At 38.5% G+C, this 24,633-nt stretch overlaps 1 protein-coding gene across 7 annotated transcripts in view; it reads right to left on the reverse strand.

The window, feature by feature from the left end:
- LOC111155265 (calcium voltage-gated channel auxiliary subunit alpha2delta 1) overlaps positions 1–24,633 on the reverse strand; it is a 504,879-nt gene that overhangs the window by 404,987 nt on the left and 75,259 nt on the right. For all 7 annotated transcript variants that reach the window (XM_022515388.1, XM_022515390.1, XM_022515387.1 and 4 more), the window contains exon 2: positions 7,115–7,196. In XM_022515388.1, the coding sequence (XP_022371096.1) occupies positions 7,115–7,196 (82 nt within the window). The remainder of the gene's footprint in view (positions 1–7,114; positions 7,197–24,633) is intronic.

Below are 24,633 nucleotides of genomic sequence, written 5' to 3' on the forward strand. Positions count from 1 at the left end.
TAGCGGTTCTTAGTTTCCATCTTCACTGTGTAGCTCAGAGACAAGAAAAGGGCACAGACAGCATTACATCATTCTCTCTGTAATTAGTATTACCAAGCCATTAGATTGCTATTTGGAAAAACAATGAATAATCATGCATCCCTCTAGTACTAGTATAACTTAAGTGTTAATTATTGATAATGGTACAGATTGGTAAGGTAAAAAAGAAAACATTGTAATAGTCTCTTACTACTACTGTTCATGAACACATAGTACTTCATTGAAAAACCTGTTAATAAAATTCTGAAAGTCACTATCGGATTAGAAATCCCCTAGAGTTTATTCCACACCTTTGAAATTGAATGTAATTACACTGTTGAAAAAAAAATCAGCTTCTTACTTTAAAATCTCCGGTAGGAGGGTAAAGGGAATCCATATTCTCTACTGATAATACTATATGCAGTCAAAGTAGATTTCTGTCTACTTAAAGAGATTAAAAAAAAGTATTTTCCCCTTAAAATAACTATAATCTCAAGTTGCCTATGCAATTCTGGCAATTCATTTGGTTACATTTCATCACTGAGAGAATAAGGCAATTATAAATAAAACCAGAATGTGAAATTGCAATAAATAGTTGTAACTGAAAGTTAATTATACTATTCTCACAAAATAGTTCTATTACTTTTATAAATTATGTTACTTTTATAAAGGAATATGAACATAAAGCTACATTTTGCATTTAACTTTTCCATAGTATCTTTTATTGCTTTCAGGTTTCCATATTCCCTTTTACCCTAAACCATTTCTGTAAGGAGGAGAGTGTTAGGCTCTATCTCACTTGACAAGCAGGTAACAGGACATCTGACACCGACCAGCTAAGCTACTTAGCCGCACCCCCCAGAGCAGAAAAGAAGATCCCAGTCCTTGTTGTCTCGGCACCATGGTGATTCCCTAAGTCAAAATCACCAATGATTAATTACACTCTGCTCTGGAGTATCTTCCTTTGTAAACAGATTAATATACTAAACTCTCCGCCACCTAGAAAATGAATATTCTATTGACATAAGGGACGTGACCACAATGTCAAAGTAAAAGCATCAGTCTGTTAATACCACGAGTTACCAATGACAAGAAATTATTCACTTAAAACTCTTATGTAAATACTAAATTAAGAGTACTGAATGCTCAATATTTAGACACGTCTCATATTGACAGCTTTGAGAGCACACTGAAATGTGAAGGTACTGATTTTAACCTAACTCTATGGAATCACAGTAGTGAATCAAAAACCAGCAAGTTCTATGATGATGCCACTGCAGAATGATTTTATCTTCAAAAATACACTTCTGGGGTTGGGGGATATTTTAAAGATTTTATCTATTTGAGAGAGAGAGAGAGAAAGTGAGAAAGGCCATGAGAACGGAGAAGGTCAGAGGGAGAAGCAGACTCCCCATGGAGCTGGGAGCCCAATGCAGGACTCGATCCTGGGACTCCAGAAACATGAGCTGAGCCGAAGGCAGTCACTTAACCAACTGAGCCACTCAGGTGCCCATCCCCAAATTTTCTTAAATATGCTTGCATATTCTAGCCAAACATGTCAGAGACCAGAAAGAATTTGTAGTTATAGTTAAGAAGAAAGCCTTAAAACAAGGTGACAGGCATAATTTCAACTCTCTTAGAAAGCTAAAAGGATATAATAATCTCTGTTAAGAAAAAAGTTTGGGGGCGCCTGGGTGGCTCAGTGGGTTAAGCCGCTGCCTTCGGCTCAGGTCATGATCTCAGGGTCCTGGGATCGAGTCCCGCATCGGGCTCTCTGCTCAGCGGGGAGCCTGCTTCCCTCTCTCTCTATCTCTCTGCCTGCCTCTCCGTCTACTTGTGATCTCTCTCTCTGTCAGATAAATAAATAAAATCTTTAAAAAAAAAAAAAAAAAAAAGTTTGGACACCCAGACCACCAACGCAGCATTAAAATTGAAATAGAAGTAGACTATGGGGCAGTGTCAGATAATGAGGGCGGAGATTTCAAAATGCATATATTGTTAGGAATAAATACAGGAATAGCCAGTGCATCTTCCATAAACACAAAATGAGTCTCGGAAGCTTACAAAGCATTTAAAAACAAAAACAAAAACAAAAACCTGTAAGAGAACCTGGTATCATATGTAGGATGGGAAACGAACAGGGAAGAAAAAGTAGCAGAGAGGCTTGGGATTCGTGTGGTGTCCAGAAGGCTGCAAATGTCTGTGCCTCCAGCCACAGGGAGCAGAAGATATAGAGCAAGTCAGGTCCTTATTGTCCCTGGGCCCCAGTCAAGTGATGATCCCAGTCACCCAGGGCACGAAATTTCAGGAGCTCCTCACTCACTTGACTCTCCAAACTGGTGCCTCCTTCCATTCTGTGTCCTTGGTACATCACATACCTCACCTCAGTCCGGTTCTGTGGGTCCCCCCCACCCCATCTGACCCCCATCAGGGAAAAGAGATGTACTTAGAATGACCTATTTGGAAAAACTCTACCTCTTTCAAAATACAGTCTTCATACTGCTGCCTAGGAGGCCCTGAGAAAGCCTTGGATTCCTAAAGGGAAAGGGGGAAGTGCAAAGAAAGAGAACAAAAGAGACAACAAACTCCCAGACACTCGTGATTTGCTTGTAGTGTCATGATCTGCTTCCCTGCCCACCCCCCTCCATGGAGCAGCATCTCTCAAGTGGGGCGGCTGAGGATCTCTGACCTCTTTGCAGAGTTCTATTTTGTTTTGCTCCATTTGAACATTCAGAAGTGGATTTTACAGAAAAGCAAACAGTAGTCTGTACTTATCAATCTATCTTTTAAAAAGTTTTTCACGGGGCACCTGGGTGGCTCTGTCAGTTCATCAAGCCCACTCTTGATTTCAGCTCAGGTCTTGATCTCAGGGTCGGGAGATCAAGCATCTGGATCGAGCTGGGCTTGGAGGCTACGTGAGATTCTCTCTCTCAAGGACACCTGGGTAGCTCGGGCAGTTAAGTATTGGACTCTTGATTTCGGCTCAGGTCATAATCTCAGGGTCCTGGTTTCAAGCCCTGCATGGGACTCTGTGCTCAGCAGAATCTGCTTGTCCCTCCCCCTCCACTCCCCACCCTGCTTGCTCTCTCTCTCTCTCTCTCTCTCTCTTTCAAATAAATAAATGAAATCCTAAAAAAAAAAATCTCTCCCTCTTCTTCTGTCCCTCCCTCAACATGTGTGCACGTTCTCTCTCTCCCTCTCCCCCCCCAAAAAAAATCTTTTTCATAAAACAAATTCATTATCATAGAACCTATTAATTCAGAATACCTGATAATTTAGATACTGGTTGAAATTTAAGTATATCTTTACATGAAATATTTTATCAACTTATTATATGAGAAAAATGGTTGCTGGTAAATGTTTTATAAAGTTAAAAACTTTGTTTCCGGGACGCTTGGGTGGCTCAGTCAGTTAAGTGTCTGCCTTCAGCTCAGGTCATGGTCCTATGGTATTGGGATCGAGTCCCACATTGCCTCAGGCTCCCTGCTCAGTTGGGGGGTCTGCTTCTCCTTTCTCTGCCCCTCCTCCTCCCCTGCTTGTGCTGGAGCTCTTTCTCTAACAAATATATAAATAAATCCTTAAAAAAAAAAAAAAGATTTGTTTCTAAGATTTAGACCATCTTGATTTTTTAAATGTTATCTCTTCATTAATATATAATGATCAGCCTCTCCATTTGCCAGCTACAGGACTTTGTATGTCTATGTGTGTGTGTATGTTTATTTCTATTTTTTTTTTAAGATTTTATTTATTTATTTGACAGAGAGAGAGATTACAAGTAGGCAGAGACGCAGGCAGAGAGGGGGGGAAGCAGGCTCCCTGCCGAGCAGAGAGCCCAGGACCATTAGATCATGACCTGAGCCAAAGGCAGAAGCTTAACGACTGAACCACCCAGGTACCCCAGTGTGTTTATGTTTAAAAGTAATAAAATGTCTTCCCTTTGTTGAAAGATTTCAAAGAAGACACAAACAAATAAAAAGACATCCTGTGCTCATGGATTGGAAGAATTAATATTGTTAAAACAGCCATACCACTCAAAGCCTTCTGGAGATTCAACCCCCATTAAAATATAAAAGACATTTTTCAAGAAATAGAAGAAATAATCTGAAAGTCTTTGTACAGTTCGTTAAAAACAGACAATAATAATGTATTAAAGGTATGTAATATGACAGGTATCATTATAAGCATACTGCAATACATAAATGTATCAAAGTAATACAATGTCCACCTTAAATTAACACAATGCCTTAATCATTATCAACCCTCCCTGGGCTAGTGTTTGAGGATGCTAGAAAGCCATTTTTATAAACTTGGAAAGATGTCTGATTTTAGCTATGCTGCCTTTAGGTAAAAACTTAGCTGTACTAAATGACAGTAGAAACAATTCCATTAAATAATTTGGGAAGAATTATCATTTCTACAATATTAAATATCAACCTAGGAATCTGCTAAATTTCTCTATTCAACTTCTGATCCTCACTGTGCACCTAATAACCCCAAACTCTGCATAAAGACACTCTCAACTCTGGTGCCCTTCAGCTACTCTGTGTTTTAGGTTTTCATGGCCAAAAAGAAACGCAACCCTTTGGCCCCCATCATGGACCTTTGCTTTCTAAGCAAAAGGAAAGGGGCATATGGAATCATTTATCTATACAAAATAACGCTCTTCGTGTGTCTCAGTATTTAAATTCTTTTTCCAATAATAGATTCTGCTCACTATCTCTCTGTGCTCCTTGTTACATAATATACAATTTTCTATTTTATTTGTCACTTTATTAGGTACATGTCTCATAAACAGAACATTGTGGGGATTTTCTTTCTTCCTGTCCATTCTATTTTTTTAATCCTAATTCAGATTAGGCCATTTATTCATTCAAGATTTGCATTGTTCTTTAGTAATCTATACTTGATAAACCATAATGGAAATCAGGTGAGTTTTTTTTTTTAAGTGATTCATTGCAAAAAGCAGGTTCAATAAAACGGTTCACAGATGAACACCAAAAGGAGAAGTGAGGTCAGCCAAGAAAGTGGTTTTTGAGGCTAGAGAACAGTGGAGAGGAGGGAAGAAGAGCTCCCAAGAGCAGTTTATTTTTAATCTCAAGCTGTCAATAAAGAAAGTCATATAACTTCTAACCAGAATCTGCCAATTCTCATTTCTTTTTTTCTCATTTCCACAAACTCCATCACTTTGACAGAGGCTCACTTTATTATCCTGTCCAACTTGACATTTTAACACCTTTTTCTATAAGGACAATCATCGAGGACCCCAAGCATCAGGTTACAGTAGCTTTCAGGAACCTTCACACTCCGAAGGGGGATTTTTGAGTCCTACAGTATCAGTCCTCTACAGAGAGGAACTGCATCTCTGTCAGCCTTTGGCAGCCTGGACAGAGCCTGAGACATAATCTGTGCTAATAAGTGTTGATTAGAATTACATTTAGTCACTGTTATCCAGAAAGAACAGTTTTCACTTCCCAAAACATTCCTTATCTCATCTCACAAATACTTAAGTTTCTTGAACATACTTTGGTATGTTTCTTCATAAAGTTCGATCAATACATGAGGTAACCATACATTTCAGTGTCTCCCAGGGAAGAATACTAACATATATATATTCCTATGATAAATATTCATATACCCTCCATGAATTGCCTTTTATACCATATCTCACCTCTGTGACTCATCACATTTTTGGAAAACAAAAGGTCTCATTGTATCACTAAGAACACAAGATAAAAGTACTTTCAAATTGTTGCTAGAACTGGAAAACAAGTAGTGAGACTCTAAAGAAATGACAATTTTTTTTTTTTAAAGATTTTATTTATTTATTTGACAGAATCACAAGTAGGCAGACAGGCAGGCAGAGAGAGAGGAGGAAGCAGACTCGCAGCTGAGCAGAGAGCCCCATGCGGGGCTCAATCCCACGACCCTGAGATCATGACCCGAGCCTAAGGCAGAGGCTTTAACCCACTGAGCCACCCAGGTGCCCCGACAATTAATTTTTTTAAAAAATCTTATGAAACCTACACATATAAACACCCTTATCTGGGGAAAATAATCTAAGTAAGATGCTCTACTATCATTTATATGTTGCTATCATTTTGGAGTGACTCTCATAGCCATTTCATAAATCGTAAGAAAAACCATATTTTAGAGTGTCTTCTTTTCTTGCACAAAAATCTTTATTACCCATCTCAATGACTCACTCTAGTCTCTAGACATGGCTATAAACACTTTCCAACCATTTTTAAAAATAAAATCTACCCTCAAAGAAAGAACATGTGTTCCCACTGAGGATATTCAAAAGAATCCATCACAGGACCTCAAGTCACCACTGCGTGAGAGATTCTAAAATATACTCTGAAGAACAGGAACATAAAACCCCAAGATGAGTTCTAGGGGAATCTACATATCACATGAACTCATCTAAGGAGAGGCTGTAGGTAAGCGGTAACGTGTGTTGAGAACGCTACATGAATTGTTCAGGAATGGCATTTTTTTGTTCACAATAACTAACAGTATCAGGGCACCAGTTAAGCATCAGTTAAGCATCTGCCTTTGGCTCAGGTCATGATCTGAGGGTCCTGGGATCAGCCCCGCACTGGTCTCCCTGCTCAGCGGGGAGTCTGCTTCCCCCTTTCTCTCTGCCCCTGCCCCCAGCTCCTGCACTCTCACACGCTCTCTGTCTCTATCTCAAATAAAATAAAATCTTAAAAAATAATAATAATAGTAACTAGCAGTACCAAGGCTCCTTGTCCGATCCCACTACCCAATTCGCATGAAAAATCATGTCCTATTCATAATATAGAAGTGCAGTTCCTATGGAGCGCCTGGGTGGCTCAGTGGGTTAAGCCTCTGTCTTCAGCTCAGGTCATGATCCCAAAGTCCTGGGATCGAGCCCCACATCGGGCTCCCTGCTCAGCGGGGACCCTGCTTTCCGCCCCACTCTCTGCCTGCCTCTCTGCCTACTTGTGATCTGTCTTGCAAATAAACCAATAAAATCTTAAAAAAAAAAAAAAAAAAAAAGTTCAGTTCATAGAAGGTAGGACAGCATTCAAATCAAGGAAAAGATGAACAAAGTTCTTGGGATCTCACTCACATCGACGAGCTGATTGACTCCGCTTGCTGTTTTCGCCAGTGTGACCAGGTCTTCCTGCATTTTATCCACCCATGACTTGATGCTGCAGAAATCAGAAGACAACGTTCTATCAGATCTCTGGCAAACTGAAACCACACACATACTATACTCGTGCTGTAGATAATTCATTAAATTGCCTTTATATTTTTCTTTCCCCTCCAAGTTCCTACTATGTCCACCCTTCCAACCCACTTTCAAATTACAAAACCAATGAACCTTCAGTGGTCAGCTTCTCAGGATGCTGAGATGCCACAAAACTAAAAGAAAATGCCATAGATGTCTTGTCCAATATGAGGGTACGTGTTTCCTTAATTTTTATGAGAATTCTATTAATAATTAATTACTATATTAAATAATATAGTATATATTTAATTACTATATTAAATAGAATATTCTAAATATTTTTAATATTCTAAAAAAATAGAATATTCTAAAATGAACTTTACCCTTTAGCTTGTAAGTATTCTTAATATACTACCAAGGGTGTGCTACATATAGAATATTTGAAAAAGAAAACATAAATAATTTTAAATTTCTCATAATTCCATCGCCCAGGGATAACCACTGGGAATATTTTGATGTATTCCACCAAACATTTTGATATGTTCTGGTCTTTTAAAATTCTTTCACATGGTTGAAAGCATATTATGTAAAATTCACATCTCTGTTTGCTTTTAGGTCATATGATAAATATTCTCCCATGCCATTACAAATATTTTATAAACACTGTATTTTAATGGCCACTTAATATTCCATTATCTTTATATCCCATAATATATTTGACCATCCTTTTTTGTTAAAAGATAGAATATCATCAGCTTTAACCACTACGAATTATGAAGAAACAAATATCTGAGGGCATAAAGCTTAAAAGTATTTCATTTCCTTAGCTAGACTCTTAGATTTGAATTCTTCGTTCAAGGATGAAGTTTTAAAGGAATGTTTCTGAACATTAAAATTATGATTGAAAAATTTCAGTTCAAATCCTTTGCATGTATATATTTCAGATTAATGAAATGGAGATCTTAAAATACAAGTTACAGATATCACGACATTTTAGGAAAGCTTAAATCAATGGTCTTACTTCTTCCTGTCATTAGAGATATTACCGAAGAGCACACAATGCTCCTTATTCAAATCAATATAGTTTGTAATCCCTTCATATATTGCATTTATTCATCCTTATTTATAAAAAGACACATGATATGTATTCTTTTCTGCCCATGCAAATATAAGAAAACACTAGTAAGAATGGTAGGTAATGACTTATATTTGAATTTGAACTTCTCTCTACATATGTATGACATGTATATCTATCTGTTGTCTATTTATTCTACTTCTTCAAATTTTATTAGGACCAAGTGTTCTCCCATCTTTAAGAGACCACATCTAAGAGTGGCTTAGGAAAGTGTTGTTTTAAAAATTAACTATTATTTCATAAGTGCTCCATCATGAGATTTAACCATGTTTGTCTTTCTTTTCCTTGGAAAGATAAGAATTCCAAGAAAACTACAATGTTACCAACTTTTTGTCAGATATATTTAAATGTAACAGAATTTTAAAAATTAAATGTGGTGGGGGGAGCATAATGTAAAAAAGGGCTTTAAATGAGGTGCAGGTAAACATACAAAAGATAATAAACTGATAAACTAAAGAGGAACAAGGAAAACAAAGTCAGTCACAGAAAAAGGATGGAATGCTTTAAAGAAAAACACAGAGGTTTGACTCACATGTGAAGCAAACTAGTTAACTAATGAAATACATAAAAGCTGGTGATACTTTCACACAAATGAAGATAAGAAAGAATAATTATTGACCCAGGCTTATAAATATAACCTTAAGAGGTAAATAATTATCAAGAAATTTTTTTTAAAAAATTATCAAGAAAATAAATAAATAAATAAATAAAGCAGGAGGAGAGTATGGAAAGAAATTTATAGAACCATTAAAATGAAGGCTGTCACATTATTCTAATATTATACTTCCTGCTGTTTATAAGCTGGTATGTATTATAGGGGCCAAGGACAGGCCACCAAGATGGGCCCAAAATGGGCCACTTTGGCAAGAACACGATTTTGAGTCAAAGGCAATCAAAACCCAGTAGATTCAGGAAAAGTTCTTTACCTCCCCCTCAACTGCCTACTTATATAAGGAAGACAGCTATGAACAGCGATTCTTCTTTACCTAAGAAACTTATCTCCCTAATAGGGAATCTCCTCTCACCTTCCTGCTAATGGTCTTTCTCACTTCTGTATCCTCAGACCCCTCTCTCCTCCTCAGCTCATAAAATAAGCCTCAATGCCTTTGGAATTTCCATGTCTGTATGGACTCCCCACAAGTATGCTATTAAATTTGATTTTCTCCAGTTAATCTGTCTCAGGTCAATGTGATTCTTAATCCAGCCAGAAGGAGCTTGAATGGCAAAGTAAATCCTTCTTTCCTGATAATCCATTTGAAAAATACTACAAATACGAACTACTAATATTCTTATTACTATTATTAGATAAATACAATTGTGCTCCATTTTTCCATTCAGAACAATAAATTACTTTAGGGAGTGGGCAGGAACAAAGAGCACTGACACCATTTTTTAAAAGATTTTATTTATTTTTTTGAGGTGGGGGGAGAGCAGGAGTGGGGAGAGGTAGAGGAAGAGGGAGAGGGAGAAGGAGACTCCCGGCTGAGCAGGGATCCTGAAGCAGGATTGGATCCCAGGATGTGGAAATCATGACCGAAGCTGAAGGCAGATGCATAACTGGCCAAGCCACCCAGATGCCCCCTTGATGCCATTTGCTAATTCACATCAGACTATCTCATTTCTCCAAGCAGTTAGTGAACAAGTCCTAAGACCTAGAGAAAATAAATCAGCTCTTCTTAAAAATAATTCCCAACATCAACAAACAGTAAGAAGTGTTATATATCCCTTTAGCTAAGAAACTAAGACACAAAGAATATATATTAAAAAAAAAACAAAAACTTACCTCATGCCTGAATTCTGATTTATGCTAAAGTGATCCAAAATGTGCATTCTAACTTGATACCTGAGTGTACTGTCACTGCTAATGTTCATCGAGTTTAACCTATTTTGGCTGAAAGCAATGGAGGACCTATCCAGTCTCCTTGCCATCAATGACAAGCTGTCAAGAACACTTCAGGGAAGCAAGGATAATTTTTCATAGATATGGGGTGTTACCTGGTTTTCCTAAAATTCATAAGTACTATGCCTTTCAAACCTGGAATTGAAGATTATAACGGCTAAGAAATAAGCAAAGATCCCATTCATCATGAAAGTGAAAAATTACACAACGGAAAACACTCATACGTGCAGATTCTTTCTCAGTCTTTCTCTTTCTGGGTAAACTGTCACGCACATACATATACTCACTAAGCCCTATTTTATCAAATATCCCCAGAAACTACTACGAAATCTTGGAGAAAATTACAGAGGATATATCCCTTTCATATAATAAGAAACTAACACAGGACTCCACAAGGAAGATTTTGTTTGCTGTTGACCCATTCAACAAATACTAAAAACACCAGGTGCAGAAATGAAAGATATATGCCTTACAATGTGGTTGGTCTTGAAATCAGATCTGGCAGGAAAAAGGCAGAAGAGAACAAAAAAACATGGTGGTGTAGGGGAAGAAAAATATCTTTTTCTTCTACCTTTTTAAGTTCTTAACTTAGAGAATACTTGGACAATAGAAGGCCCCTATAACAAAAGGCAGTTAAGAAAAAAAAAAAAAAAACAGACACATCTATTTTATACATATTTTACATGACAAGAGAACCTTCATAAGGAAATGGGGACCCAAAGAAATGGTTAAACCTGAGCATTCTTATGCTAATCCAATAAAGAGTGAAAGTAGGGAAAGATACATAGAGACAAGAGTATGAACCATGTATGTAAACTAGAGGGAACTTAACAAAGCCTATTCATTCAGAGTTTTCTCTCTGTCCCTTGTCTTCAGAGGTAAGAATGTTCTTCTCCCCTGGGTTTAGGGAAGGCAACCTTCCTATGAGGGGAAGGTCAGAAAGTCCTTCATGCATACACCATTTCTCAAACTCCCTCAGCTTAAAATATTCAGTATCATCTTTTGGGGTAGTGTGTGCTGAATCCCATGAGTGGGATACATTTCAGGACCAACAGAGAATCACTTAGAGTTTACTAGGTAGTAGGGCAGGGAGATAGACAGGGAAGGCTCTGTGGGCTAGTAGCTACTTGAAGTGAAATTTGGAAGACAAGTGGAATTTGACAAAACTGAGAAGGCAAGTAAGAAAAAATGAAGGCAGAGGGAATACAAAACATGGCACACGCAGCAACTACAAGTAGCCAGAATGGCTGGAGTCCAGGTCAGTTCAACAAACGGCATCGGGTGGGAGCAGGCACGGCAGGGACAAAATTCAGGCAGACAGATGGGCCAGAGCAAGGGTCTTAAATAACATTCCGAAGCATTTAGATTGTATTCCCAAAATAATAAGGAGATCATGGAAAAGGCGGAGTTAAAGAGTAACAAGATCCAGCAAGTGTGTATCAACATGATGAAACCATTTTTTTCCTGATAGCCAAGAGGATGGTGGCTCAGAGGGAAAATGAAAAATAAGAAGGGAAGGTCTAGACGAGTAAGAAATGAGAGGGATTCAAACCAGCTCAGTGGTAGTAAGAGGAGAGAGAAAAGTGGAGAAGAGGCTAAGTATAAGAAACTATGAGCTCAATTAAAAAAAAAAATCTGAAGTGCGGACAACAAGCTTTCACGTAGTACGGGCTGTAGACAGTGAGTGGTATTTGGGGATAATTCATGGAGTTCCTCAGTTAAACAATGATAGGACATGTTGATATACACACAGGAGAAAGAACAATTTAGAGGGACATGATTGTGTTTGCTTTTATTGGTTCAATTAGACATGTTTCTGAGAGATCCATGTGTAGGCAACTGAATATACCTGGGTTGGAGTCCTCACAATTTCCAATAAGAATATCAAGATTTGGTGTTTCCAGTGTATATAGAGAACATAGGTAAGTCAATGTCTGACTCCCAAAGGACAGTGTACAGAAGGAAGGAAATACGCAATACTGGAACTCTGAAAAATAACATTTACAAGAAGGGACAGAGGATCTGAGTAGTAGCAAAAGAGAAGGGAATCCAAGAGCAGTGATATGACAAAACCCAGAGAAGAGGAAGATTTCCAAAGAGAGGATGTAGTTATGGAGTCATCAAATAAGGTGGGAGAAATTTATCCAAACCTTACATGTAAGGGTAATGAGAGAAACAGTGTGGAATCTAGGAAAGAAGGGAAAACAAAGAGTACCTAGAAAAAAACGAAGAGCAAGGAGTACTTATTTTTCTTTTTTCTTTTTTGAGATTTTTACTTATTTATTTGAGAGAGGGAGAGAGCGCAAGCAGCAGGAGGGGCAAAGGGAGAGGGAGTACGGCAGGTGGATTCCCCACTGAGTGTGGAGCTCGACACAGGGCTCAATTCCACGACCCCAAGATCATGACCTAAGCCAAGTCACATGCTTCACCAACTGAGCCACCCAGACACCCTTATTTTTCTTTTTTCATAGGAGAGATTTAGGCATCTTTCCATGTACAAGGAGAACAACAAGTAGAAAAGGAGACAATGAAGATTCAGGAGAGAACATGTACTGTATTGATGGAGCAAGGTCCTTCAGAAGCTCTAGATCAGGGCTGTTCCTGCTCATCCCCCGCATCCAAACATAAAGGTGGGGAGTGCGTGAAGAAATAAGCATAACCCGGGAGAAGCCTAATCCACGGTTAGAAGGGAGGATAGCTCCCCCATAGAATTTGGAGGGAAAATATAAAAGCTTTGGGGTAAATGGAAATAACCAGAGCAACGTGACCAGAAAGCTGAGACAGTTCTACTTACTGGTGTCTGTTTCTTTTGTAATAGAAGAGACAGTCATCTGTTCAGAGACAAGCAGCAGGTATGAAGGTAGGGTGGTTGGAAAGGAAGTTGGACGTTTAAAAAGAGCACTAGCCAGAGGTTATTTAAAGATGTGCCCTAGACTGGAGGTCATCAATTTTTCTGGTACTAATCAGCATAAATGTGTGAATGTCTTCACCATCTCTTGACTGGAGAGGGAAAGATGAGAGAAAAAAAGGCATTCAGATGAATATGGGGCAGATATCAGCATGTAGGAAAGAAGGAGAAGGACAAGTGAATTCAAGGACCTGAAAATTTCCAGATCTCTATGCATTCTAAATAATAAAGCCAACCAAAAATCTCATTAAAATGTTACAGTATTTTATTTATAAAAAAGGTTTATTTTCCTTTTTTTTTAAAGATTTTATTTATTTATTTGACAGAGATCACAAGTAGGCAGAGAGGCAGGCAGAGAGAGAGGAGGAAGCAGGCTCCCCGCTGAGCAGAGAGCCCGATGTAGGGCTCGAGCCCAGGACCCCAGGATCATGACCTGAGCCGAAGGCAGAGGCTTTTAACCCACTGAGCCACCCAGGCATCCCATAACAAGGTTTATTTTCTAATCACCAAGGAACCTCATACATTCCACGTGTGCTGACTGTCCTTTTCCATGTTCTGCATTTGCTCTCTAACCTCTCCCTGAAATTAACCCTCCACATCCATTGTGATGGAATAAATTCCACAAGTACTGAACTATCACCTTTCACAACCTCCCACACTAAAGATTTTCTCCTCTATCCACTAAAAGCCAGAAGCCTTTAAATAACTGAATTTTGTGTTTATTCTCCTGTACACTTTCCAGATTAGATGGATATGCTTTTATTCTCATTCACCACTGAATCCTCACTATTTTTATTACAGTGCCGTGCAAATAGCAGGCACAGAGATATTTAACGAATACATAGAAAAATGTGTTAAAATGAAATATAATTTCATTACTGTGTCTTTAAGAAGCACAATTATCTTTACTTAAGTAGAGAAAGTGATTGATTTACTAAATCTCTTCTTCTCTCCACAACCCACATCTGAAAAAATGAACTGGTGGACCCACGCATCTATAAGAAACACCCACTTTTCAACAAGTAGCAAATTTTCAAAATATGACTATTATAAGGGGATTATTAAATCTCTAAAATGAACACCTCATCATTCCAAATCTTTCAAGTACGTAATGAATGTCATAGGGGGAAAAATAGTCTCATAATCCTTCTCTGCCCCTACAATAACTCAGAGTCAACTAGCAGAATATGTTGTCAACAGATGATGTCTGCAAACTCACATTATATTGGAGAACTCACTATGAGATCTCTAAATATTAAGACAAATATTTTGTTCACTAGTAAGATAATCTTTTATATCCTGGACTTCATCTCATGGTACAGAAAGAGCCCAAATTTTAAAAGCAAATATATGGGGCGCCTGGGTGGCTCAGTGGGTTAAAGCCTCTGCCTTCAGCTTGGGTCATGGTCCCAGAGTCCTGGGATTGAGCCCCATATCGGGCTCTCTGCTCAGTGGGGAGCCTGCTTCCTCCTCTCTCTCTCTCTCTCTCTCTCTGCCTGCCTCTCTGCCTGATTGTGATCGCTGTCAAATAAATAAATAAAATCTAAAAAATAAAAATAAAATAAAAGCAAATATATAAGATAGTCAAATTTTCACTAAATTTGAAAGAAAAATACTTGCCAAGCAATTAATACTGTTCCTTTTGAGATCAGATTTGCCTGTTATACAGCTTTCAAAAGGGTAGTGCCTACCTAGTTCAGGAAACTCTTTATTTAAGAAAAGAAAAAATATGGTAATCCATTTCATTTTGCATGCATTTGAGGAATATCAAATTCAGAACAGCACAAATTATACCCCGTTTAATCTATTATAAAGTGTAATGGTTGAGTACGAAGTGTCAAATCTACATAGTTACCTATTTAATTGTTTTAAATGCTACAGAAAGAATTTGCCTTTTTACTGGTTGAAACAATGGAGCCAAAGTGATAGCTAAGAATTGTTACAATAGGTCCTACCAAGACTAACTGTCCTTCCTTGCTCTATTTTATGTGGTAAGTCCTCTAGAAAAGAGAAGGCTGTATATGAACCCACTGCTATTAGCAAGAAGAAAGTAATAAAACAGCCATCTTTCTTCCACACCCTCCTTGAATTACCCCATTAGCAATTATCATAGAGACTAAAGCAAAAGAGGAATCCGAGATACACAGGAGAAGGGGAAGGGAGGGGGGCTGTTACAGTAAGGAGGAGGGAGAGAGTGAGAAGTCTGCAGCCTTAAAGGTCCTTGTCCTAAGCATTCTCCGCCTATGCCACTATTCTTGAGAAATTATTTTTAACCCAAGGAGGTAAGAGACATAGTGGACCTGGGAAAGAATTAGAATATCACAAGATCTGACAATCTGACCACTTCAGTTGTGGTGGTATATATAAAGAGCTTATTCATAAATTTGAAGTAATAAGATCATATATTTCAAAAGTGTTCTACTTTCTATAAATATCCCACCAATGCCACACTGCTTTTTGTTATGTAATAAACTACCCACAGTGTTCCTGTAGTTGGATAAATATAACATAAGTAAGCCAAAGATGTAGATAGCCCAGACACACTATTTTGCTAACTAGGCATTTCTTACAATGTAGATAAGTATATCATTAAATTCTTTTTTTTTTTTTTTTCCCAGTGTAAAAGGCGCATGCTTGATACCTGCTTTAAATCCAGGATTGTTTGTGAGATGGGTGTTATGCCAGGAATGTTAGTTCCTGAAATTATTCTCAATTGAAACCATTTTCAATAACACTGCTACTGTTTTTAGAAAGCTGTTTAGACTTGTGAAATGCTTTAGTATTCCATTTTTATCTAGAGTCAATCCTGTAAGAAATGCAGAAAGGGACGTGAACGTGCTAATCACAGTGGAAAGGTAAAAGTCCTTGACAGTAGGAAAAAGAAGGAGGGGTTATCACTAAAATCAGATTCTAAGCTGTTCACGTTCCTCTGCCTTCATTTTCTGTTGACCTTTTGCTTTTCCTGCATGTGTGTGTGTGTGTGTGTGGTGTGTGTTTATGGGTGTGAGTGTGTGTGTGTGTGTGTGTGTGTGTGTGTGTGTGTGTTCAATCTGTGTCATAAATATACACATTCCTCACTCTCAAAGATCAAAGGTTCTTCATACCTACTCCTTATACTATCTTGGATTGATTTTTGTTTTATCCAAGAATTTTTTCATTGTTTCTTTAGTGAATATATTTTGCCTCAGCTCCAGGAATTTGCTTCTAGCTTCCAAGACAACCAATGAGCCATACACTTTAGGGCAGGTATGAATGAAAGTTCCATGGTTCGCTAGAAGGGGGAAGGGTGCTCCTGTGAGGTATTTGGTCTCTTGAGGCCCTGAGAGTCTTTTATCCTTCCCTATCCCAGTGAGTTACAACCTCCAGTCTCGTCCCTCTAGCTTGGGACCAATGGAGGTGTCCAACATGGGCCACTCAATCTGCTACTGGTATTCCATAAACGAAATCAACTGCATTTCTATTTGCTTATTACTAAACCTCCATGCGCTTTATTGAAGATCTTCTCTTGCACTGTTTATCTGTATTTTTTTCAGTCGTTGCACTGTTCCCAAAACTTATTCAAGCTGTATTCAAGCATGTGAATATTATGTAATGTCCTGATAAAAACGTCCTTATTTCTTTCTTGTCTGAATTATGAACTGCGCGTTCATAATATTTTCAGTACTACCAAATACTCAAGTGTCTATTATATTTGGATTCTAAATGGCCAATCCAATTCCCCGTATGGGTCAATATCTACAGTCAAGCCAGTTCAGCTGCCTCACAATCATGGCAGTTTGGTCATGTTAGGCAATCGTGTTTTCCACTCACCTGAAATTACCTAAGTCCCCTCAGCTCCCAAAATTCATCCTTCAAGTCTGTACTTAGATCCTACTTCTGGACGACCCAAGTCCTCAAAGCCTCAGAAATTGTTCTTTTCCCTACGTTTCTAAGATTTACATAGCCTGTCCTACAAAATGTCACACACGCTGATATAGGTCTTATGTTAGTATTATTCTTCTCCAGCAATAACTTAATTTCAGGGAGCAGAGAGGCCACAGCCTATAGTTCTGTATTCTGAGAATATCTAAGACAGTTCCATGCATACAGCAGACACTCAATGGATAGTAGATAATATCCGTTGAGTGCCAGAGTGTGAGGAGCTGTTCTAAACAAGTCATGGGAACATCCTCTCATTCTTCCAAGAATCTACTGAAGCAGGTATGGCGTCCTACCTTTCAGATAAGGAAACTGAGGTATAGGGAGGTGAAGTTACTTGCCCAGGATCAAAGAGTTAGTAAAAGGCAAAGTGGGACAAATCGCCCTAAGAAGCCAAGAGAGCATACGGTCTTAATGACTGCTAATTGACAGGGTGGTCTGAAACATGGCTTGGCTCTCCTCATTAAACCACCAGACAGGAGGCCTCAACTCTTCTCTTATCAGAACTCACAAATGTCTCCTGTCTTTTATTTTACAGAGGGTCAGAGCCCTGGGTTCTAAGTTTGCTTCACCGATGTAAGGAAAAGAAATGACAATTACATAAGTCTTATTTTTATACGGCAAGAGAAAAGGAAATTAGGAAATGAAGATTTAAATAATCGAGAAAACTCAAATATTTTATTCCTTAAGAAAAATTTTGTGAAGGGGCACCTGGGTGGCTCAGCTGATCGAGCATCAGACTCTTGATTCAGGCTCAGGTTGGGATCTCGGAGTCCTGAGATCAAGCCCCCGGTAGGGGCTCTGCACTCAGCACGGAGTCTGCTTGAGATCCTCTCCCTCTTTCCCATTCCTTCCTCCCTCTCTCTCTCTCTCTCTCAAAATGAAAAAATAAAATCTTTAAAAATAATTTTTTTTGTGGAAATATGCACGACGACTGAAATGCCGTCATTTTTCCTCACGTTTTTTTTTTTTTAAGATTTCATTCATATTAGCAAATAAATAAGCACTATTTGTTTTATTTTCAAAACCATGAATTGCTCTGCCTTCATTACCAAAGCATGGTCGGTATTAGGTACACAGGCACGGACCCTCCTGTTATTCACGGCATGCACACAGATTTGACATCAAGTAGCAGGTTAGATGTAGAGTCAGCCCTGCTATGTTTCTAAATAGAAAATATTCTCAAAGCAACATGAAATCCTTCAAATAGGGATGGAAGATGTGACTTTCAGCTGGCCTTCATTGTCTTCATAATGAAGGTTCAGATACACAAACAAATCCAAGTATATGAAAGCCTAGACCCAGACTGACTGTTCGGCTCTCCTTGTAAAGACAGCCCATAGGATCATTTGTCTGGCAGCCTTTCCAGGACAGAGTTTACTTAACAATCAAAAAGCTGTCAATGCAAATTTATTAACTTGCAAATGCGACAAATAAGAACTCGCCTTCTGAAAACCATCAGAAAGGAACACGGCAAGGGTGGCGTATCCCCAACTTTTTAAATTCCTTTGCCATAAGGCACAGAAATTCTAGAAAAAAGAAATTGGAATGAAACCTTCAAATTTGAAGTGATAAACATCCTTTCAGCTCCAGAAAATACATTACAGTTTAATTGCTCTGAACATTTTTGTCTCCACAGACACGTGCTTCTCTTTGACCCCCTTTGCCTGAGCAATGCATTCGTGGCCCTTGTGCTCCTCTCTGAGGGTCTGGGCACAGTGCACATGCCCAGCAGGAGATTGCTGCATGGGCGGGGGGGGGGGGGGGGGGGGGGGGGGGGGGGGGGGGGGGGGGGGGGGGGGGCGGTGAGAGCCAGCTCTCCCTCCTGACCTGCTCCATATAAACACAGAGCTAAACTGGTTGTTTTGATCAAATCGTTTTTCTCCGTTATCGCCATAAAATTAACAATGAGAATTGTGCTCAAACGTGAATTTATGCTTATCGAATGGTGAAAAACTGAACAATTTCTAGCACTATTAAAGAACTCCTTGCAAAGAATATGAACCATCAGTGGAAGTCCTATATAAATATCAGAGGAATACAGGAAAAGAAATTAGTTCTAGTTTCTTAGTCACATTTTTTATTTGAATTAAATTTTCCGAATAATGTAATGTTTAAGTTACAACATTATAAAATTCTGGGCTTTTATGTATTGTATGTGAAAAAAATAACTGAAAATCGAGGCAATTAAATAGAAAAAATTATCAGGGAGAAAAAGCACTTTATGGAGCTAAATCCAATTGAAATGTCTATGTCATAGCCAGTAAATAAAAAAAAAAAAAAAAAAAAGGCAAAAAAGCTGTGAAGCATGATTCACATACCTATAACTACTTAGAAGCCCTTTTTAAATCTATACTTAAAACATGAATTTTTTTTTTGCTTTTTTAAGATTTCATTTATTTATTTGAGAGAGAGAGAGAATGAGAGAGAGCAAGCATGAGAAGGGTAAGGTCAGAAGGAGAAGCGGACTCCCTCCTGAGTGTGGAGCCCATGTGGGACTCAATTCCAGGACTCCAGGATCATGACCTGAGCTGAAGGGAATCGCTCAACCAACTGAGCCACCCAGGTGCCCTAAAATGTGAATTTTCTAGGTAAATCTTTTTTTTTTTTTTTTAAGATTTTATTTATTTATTTGACAGACAGAGATCACAAGTAGGCAGAGAGGCAGGCAGAGAGAGAGAGGAAGGGAAGCAGGCGCCCTGCTGAGCAAAGAGCCCGTTGCGGGGCTCGATCCCAGGACCCTGGGATCATGACCTGAGCCGAAGGCAGCGGCTTTAACCCACTGAGCCACCTAGGCGCCCCTTTTCTAGGTAAATCTTTATTATTAGATGATTTGCTATCACTAACCAAGAAAAAAAAAAGGCAATAAAAAAATCAGCCCTGGGTATATTTTGCCTTTCAGGAAGCAAATAACACAATGATTTCTGGTATTTAAATTATTCATATAAAATATGAAAGAAAAACTTCACAGTGCAATGGTCAATCTCCTTATAGAAAGTCCTAATGTTGTTGTATCTTCCACACTGGAAATAATTCTTCTGCAATTAGAAGGAAAGACTTAAACACGCATCTCATTGAGTCATCCAAGAAACAACAGCAAGCATGTCAGAAGCCCCAGTGAATGGAGGACACCACTTTGGTAAGATGGCACGCCCGTATAACCCATCATATTTATGAACTATGAAGGAATCATGGAGCAGCCAGTAACATGAATTAAACATCAATCATCAGATGAATCATTGCAGAATTCTAATTTTTTTTAACAGCCGTTCTGTCACTGTTCCTGGTGCTCCGTTCAGCGCACATCCCAATGTGAATTTCAACAGCAGTTTTAAAATGGACCACCCCGTCTGGTAACGTGGAAGTCTAAAGATTTCTAAAGCCAGATGTGTGACTCATATGTGACTCAGTGGCCTCCCACAGGTTTGACAGCCCAATGTCTCTCTCTGAATGCTCCCTGTGCACGAGAGGCTGAATGGACTCCTCATATTGCTACTCAGAAAATACAAAAGGATTTGAGTGTAGGCAAACTGTCAGAATTCACACTACCTGTTTTAGATCACCTGTAGTAGTAGAAGGGGGGAAAAAGCCCACTGACACATCTCTTACTGTATGGCAGGCTGTCTTTTCCACTATCCCTGGTGTATCTCCCCAAGGTCCAGATTGTCCTCACCTATATCTTGATTACATCAGGGAGATGGCAGCCTCATGGGAATCTACATCACCTTGGAGCACTGTGTAACTAAATCTCTTAACTGAAGTTATTTATCCAATGATTGTGGGTAATAAATGTTATTTTCAGTTCTAGTAAGTACAGAAGAAGGAAACATCTTAGTCTTCCTGTCCAGTTTCCTAGTTAATGGAAGCTGCCCATATACACTACCCATGAAAAATTATCATGCCAATTCTCCCAATCTCTTTCTGTGACAGGCATTATCACCTAACAACCTTGTTGTTTGGGGACAGAACTAAGATCTTCTGGGGACAAAAGAAACTGTGGTATATCTATCTTATAAACTATTAGGCAATCATCTAAATAAGATTTAGTTTTTAATATACATTCTATATGGCTTGATTTTTTAATGATGATTATTGATTTGGAATTTACAACTGAAATTATAAAAATTTCAGAAGAAAATTAAAGATGTCTTTAGACATCCAATTCCTAATGCCTAGCCAAAAGAAAATAGATACAACAGACTTAATTGTGGCCATATGACTGCCATTTTTATTTGCCTTTAGACTCAAACAGAATGAAAGGGGTGAATAAAAATATATGGGTATCATGAGCAAAATGAGAATCTGTATCTCCTCCCTGGTATTAAGAGAAAAACAACCATCAGCAACTAAGGGCAAACAGATGATAATGATTAATAATCATCTACGTAAGTTTAATAGAAGCAACTTTCTCACCAAGTGGTAAGTTCTAGGACCTAGGTTTGGGGTTTAGGAGTGGATTGGAGTCTGCCCTCCACCCAGGTTCTTTGGACTAGGTATTTGAGGAGGATCCAGCACCTCATGTCCTAAAGCAAAGCTGAAGTCAAGAATCAGAGAAGTAGCCCATAGGCATAATGGTTCAAAGGGACTAGGCAGAAAGAATGCAGAGCTCTAGGAAGAGAACGGCAACTGGAGACAAGGACACAGCAAATTCCAAAAAGAGAGTAAGTAACTTCAGAATTATGGATCAAAAAAGTTTTATCCCAAGAATTTCATAAGCTGACTGAGGACCTATCAATAGAGTCTCTGCTTTTTTGGCTATCTCTGGATACAAAAAGAGCTACTAAAAGCCCAAACTGGTTAAGAAAGGCGGCTATGGGGGCGCCTGGGTGGCTCAGTGGGTTAAAGCCTCTGCCTTCGGCTCAGGTCATGATCTCAGGGTCCTGGGATCAAGCCCCACATCGGGCTCTCTGCTCTGCGAGGAGCCTGCTTCCCTCTCTCTCTGCCTGCCTCTCTGCCTACTTGTGATCTCTGTCTGTCAAATAAATAATTAAAAAAAAAAAAAAAAGAAAGGTGGCTATGAAGTTTTGTTTAAAGACCTCCACTCTGTATGTATCATTTCTTACTCTGAAATCCCAACGCATGGCATGCAAAATGCTACCACAATGTGAAATTAATTTGGTTTTCCTATTTCTTTAGGACAAGTGAAGTTAAAGAAGTAAATAAAATAAAATTATTTATGTAATAAATATTTATTATTTATTAATTATCTTTATGTTAACACTGGGGCTCAAATTACATACAGCAAATTATGAAAGCAACCAAATTGTCCATTGATGAGTGAATGGATAAAGAAGTTGTGGGATATATATATTATATCTATATACACACACACACACACACACACACACACACACACACACACATATATATGAATATCATCCAGCCATTAAAAAAAAATGAGTATGTTCTGCCATTTGCAACAACATGGGTGGATCTTGAAGACATGCTATGTAAAATAAGTCAGACAGAGAAAGACATACTGTACGATCTCACTTATATGTGGGATCTAAAAACAACAACCAAAAACCAAAGTCATAGAAAAAGAGATCAGACTTGTGGGTATTAGAAGCAAAGGCTGGGGGCGCCTGGGTGGCTCAGTGGGTTAATGCCTCTGCCTTCGGCTCAGGTCACGATTCCAGGGTCCTGGGATCGAGCCCCGCATCGGGCTCTCTGCTCAGCCGGGAGCCTGCTTCCTCCTCTCTCTCTGCCTGCCTCTCTGCCTACTTGTGATCTCTGTCTGTCAAATAAATAAATAACATCTTTAAAAAAGAAAAAGAAAAAAAAAGAAGCAAAGGCTGGAGGGAGGCGGGTGGTGAGGAAGGGGAATTGGAGGAAGGGAGGGAACTGGAGAAAGGTGACCAAAAGGTACAAACTTCCCAGGCATAAGATGAATAAGGACAAAGCCTGTAATGTAATCCACAATGACTACAGCTAACACTGCTGTATGATATGTAGGAAAGTTTTTAAGAGAGTAGATCCTAAGAATTCTTACCATAAAGAGCAAAAAAATTTTCCCTCTCTTTCTTTTCTTTTTTTGTATCTGTATGACAGAATGGATGTTAGCTGAACCTACTCTGGTCATCATTTCTCAATGTATATAAATCAAACCATCATGCAGTACAGGCCTCAAACCCTTACAATGATATAGGTCAATTATCTCTCAACAAAGCTGGGGAGAAAAATTAGAGCCTTATTCCTCAATCTCTCAATCAAATTCTTCCTGCTAGATTTTTTCAGAAAGTCCATGGAATTCACTTTGGATAAATTCAAGAACAGGGTATACACTCTCCATCCAAAGAAAATACCTCTGTCAGAATTGTGGGAAAGGTGCTCTAATTTCCACCCAAGGGGTGTACTCTAGGTTTACTCTTCTAATTTAACAAAGGGGGCAGTTTGTGAAATGAATGGGCAGACAAGAAAATTAAAGGAAGAGACTCCATGGTGCCCATCACAGTATCTTTCCTTTTCATTAGAGAAATCCAGAGGAGTGAACAGAGCTGGGAAGCCCAGGGGAAATAACATGCTTCTGATTAACCAACTCTCCCTGAATCTGTAACACAGCCACCTGGTAGCAGATAAGATTAAATGAAGGAAAATGAAACTGAAGAAATTGAAAGAGATTCAATGGACCCAAAGGAAAAGAAAGAAATCAAGGGAAGGAATGAGGAAGAGGGACACATGGAGTTGGGAGGAGTGGGGAGGAAAGCAGAAAAATAAAGGAGACCAGAAATAAAAGCACATTTTAAAAAAATGAACATGAACTTTCTTTTAAAAACATGAAAATTTACCTTAGCGCCTTTGAAAAAAATTGGCTCATCACCAAAAACTTTAGACAGTGCACAATATATTATTTTCAAATAATCATTGCAACTTTTAAAATATGCATTTAGCAGTCCTAGAGACTAAGAAGATATACAGCCTTTAATCCAATTACAATGGAACATATGGTTGCTTTGGTCTATTCAACACAGAACTGGAAAGGCAAATCTCTTATAAGATCTTATTTGTAAGAACACTTTTCGTTTAAATTTAATTTATTGTTAAGAAAGGTACTGTTAATTGATCTTTATAATTCAAGTATACATCTTTTCAGGGTGGATGAGGGATTTGAGTAACATTGATTTTTGCTATACAGATCAATGACAGATCAATAAATGAATGGTGATTTGTTTGTAGCAGTCATTAGGTTGGCTCCCTGCAATGGAGTTCACATTTGTGCATCTGATATCTTAGCCACTCTTGCAGTTACACATTTCCTTAAAATCTTAATTATTTCATTGCAGCAAATACTGAAAAAGCTATAGAACACACTATTTCTAAACCTTGGGCAGCCAACTTTCACATTCTCTTCATGAATTCTATGTGGCTAATAAGCAGAAATTTGAAGAAGGGAAGAAATTATGTTATTTGATTTGCATAACCCTATTTTCTGCTGAATACAGTGGATGACACAAGAATTGGGTAATCAAGCTACAATGGGGAGGAGCCTTTGGTTGTTCTCTAAAATCCTAACTGGGGGTATCTTAACTCCTTAATATTTCAGCTAATGAACCAGA

This window comes from Enhydra lutris, unplaced genomic scaffold (genome assembly GCF_002288905.1).
Source record: "Enhydra lutris kenyoni isolate GAN:26980312 unplaced genomic scaffold, ASM228890v2 scaffoldscaffold40, whole genome shotgun sequence".
Lineage (NCBI taxonomy): Eukaryota > Metazoa > Chordata > Mammalia > Carnivora > Mustelidae > Enhydra > Enhydra lutris.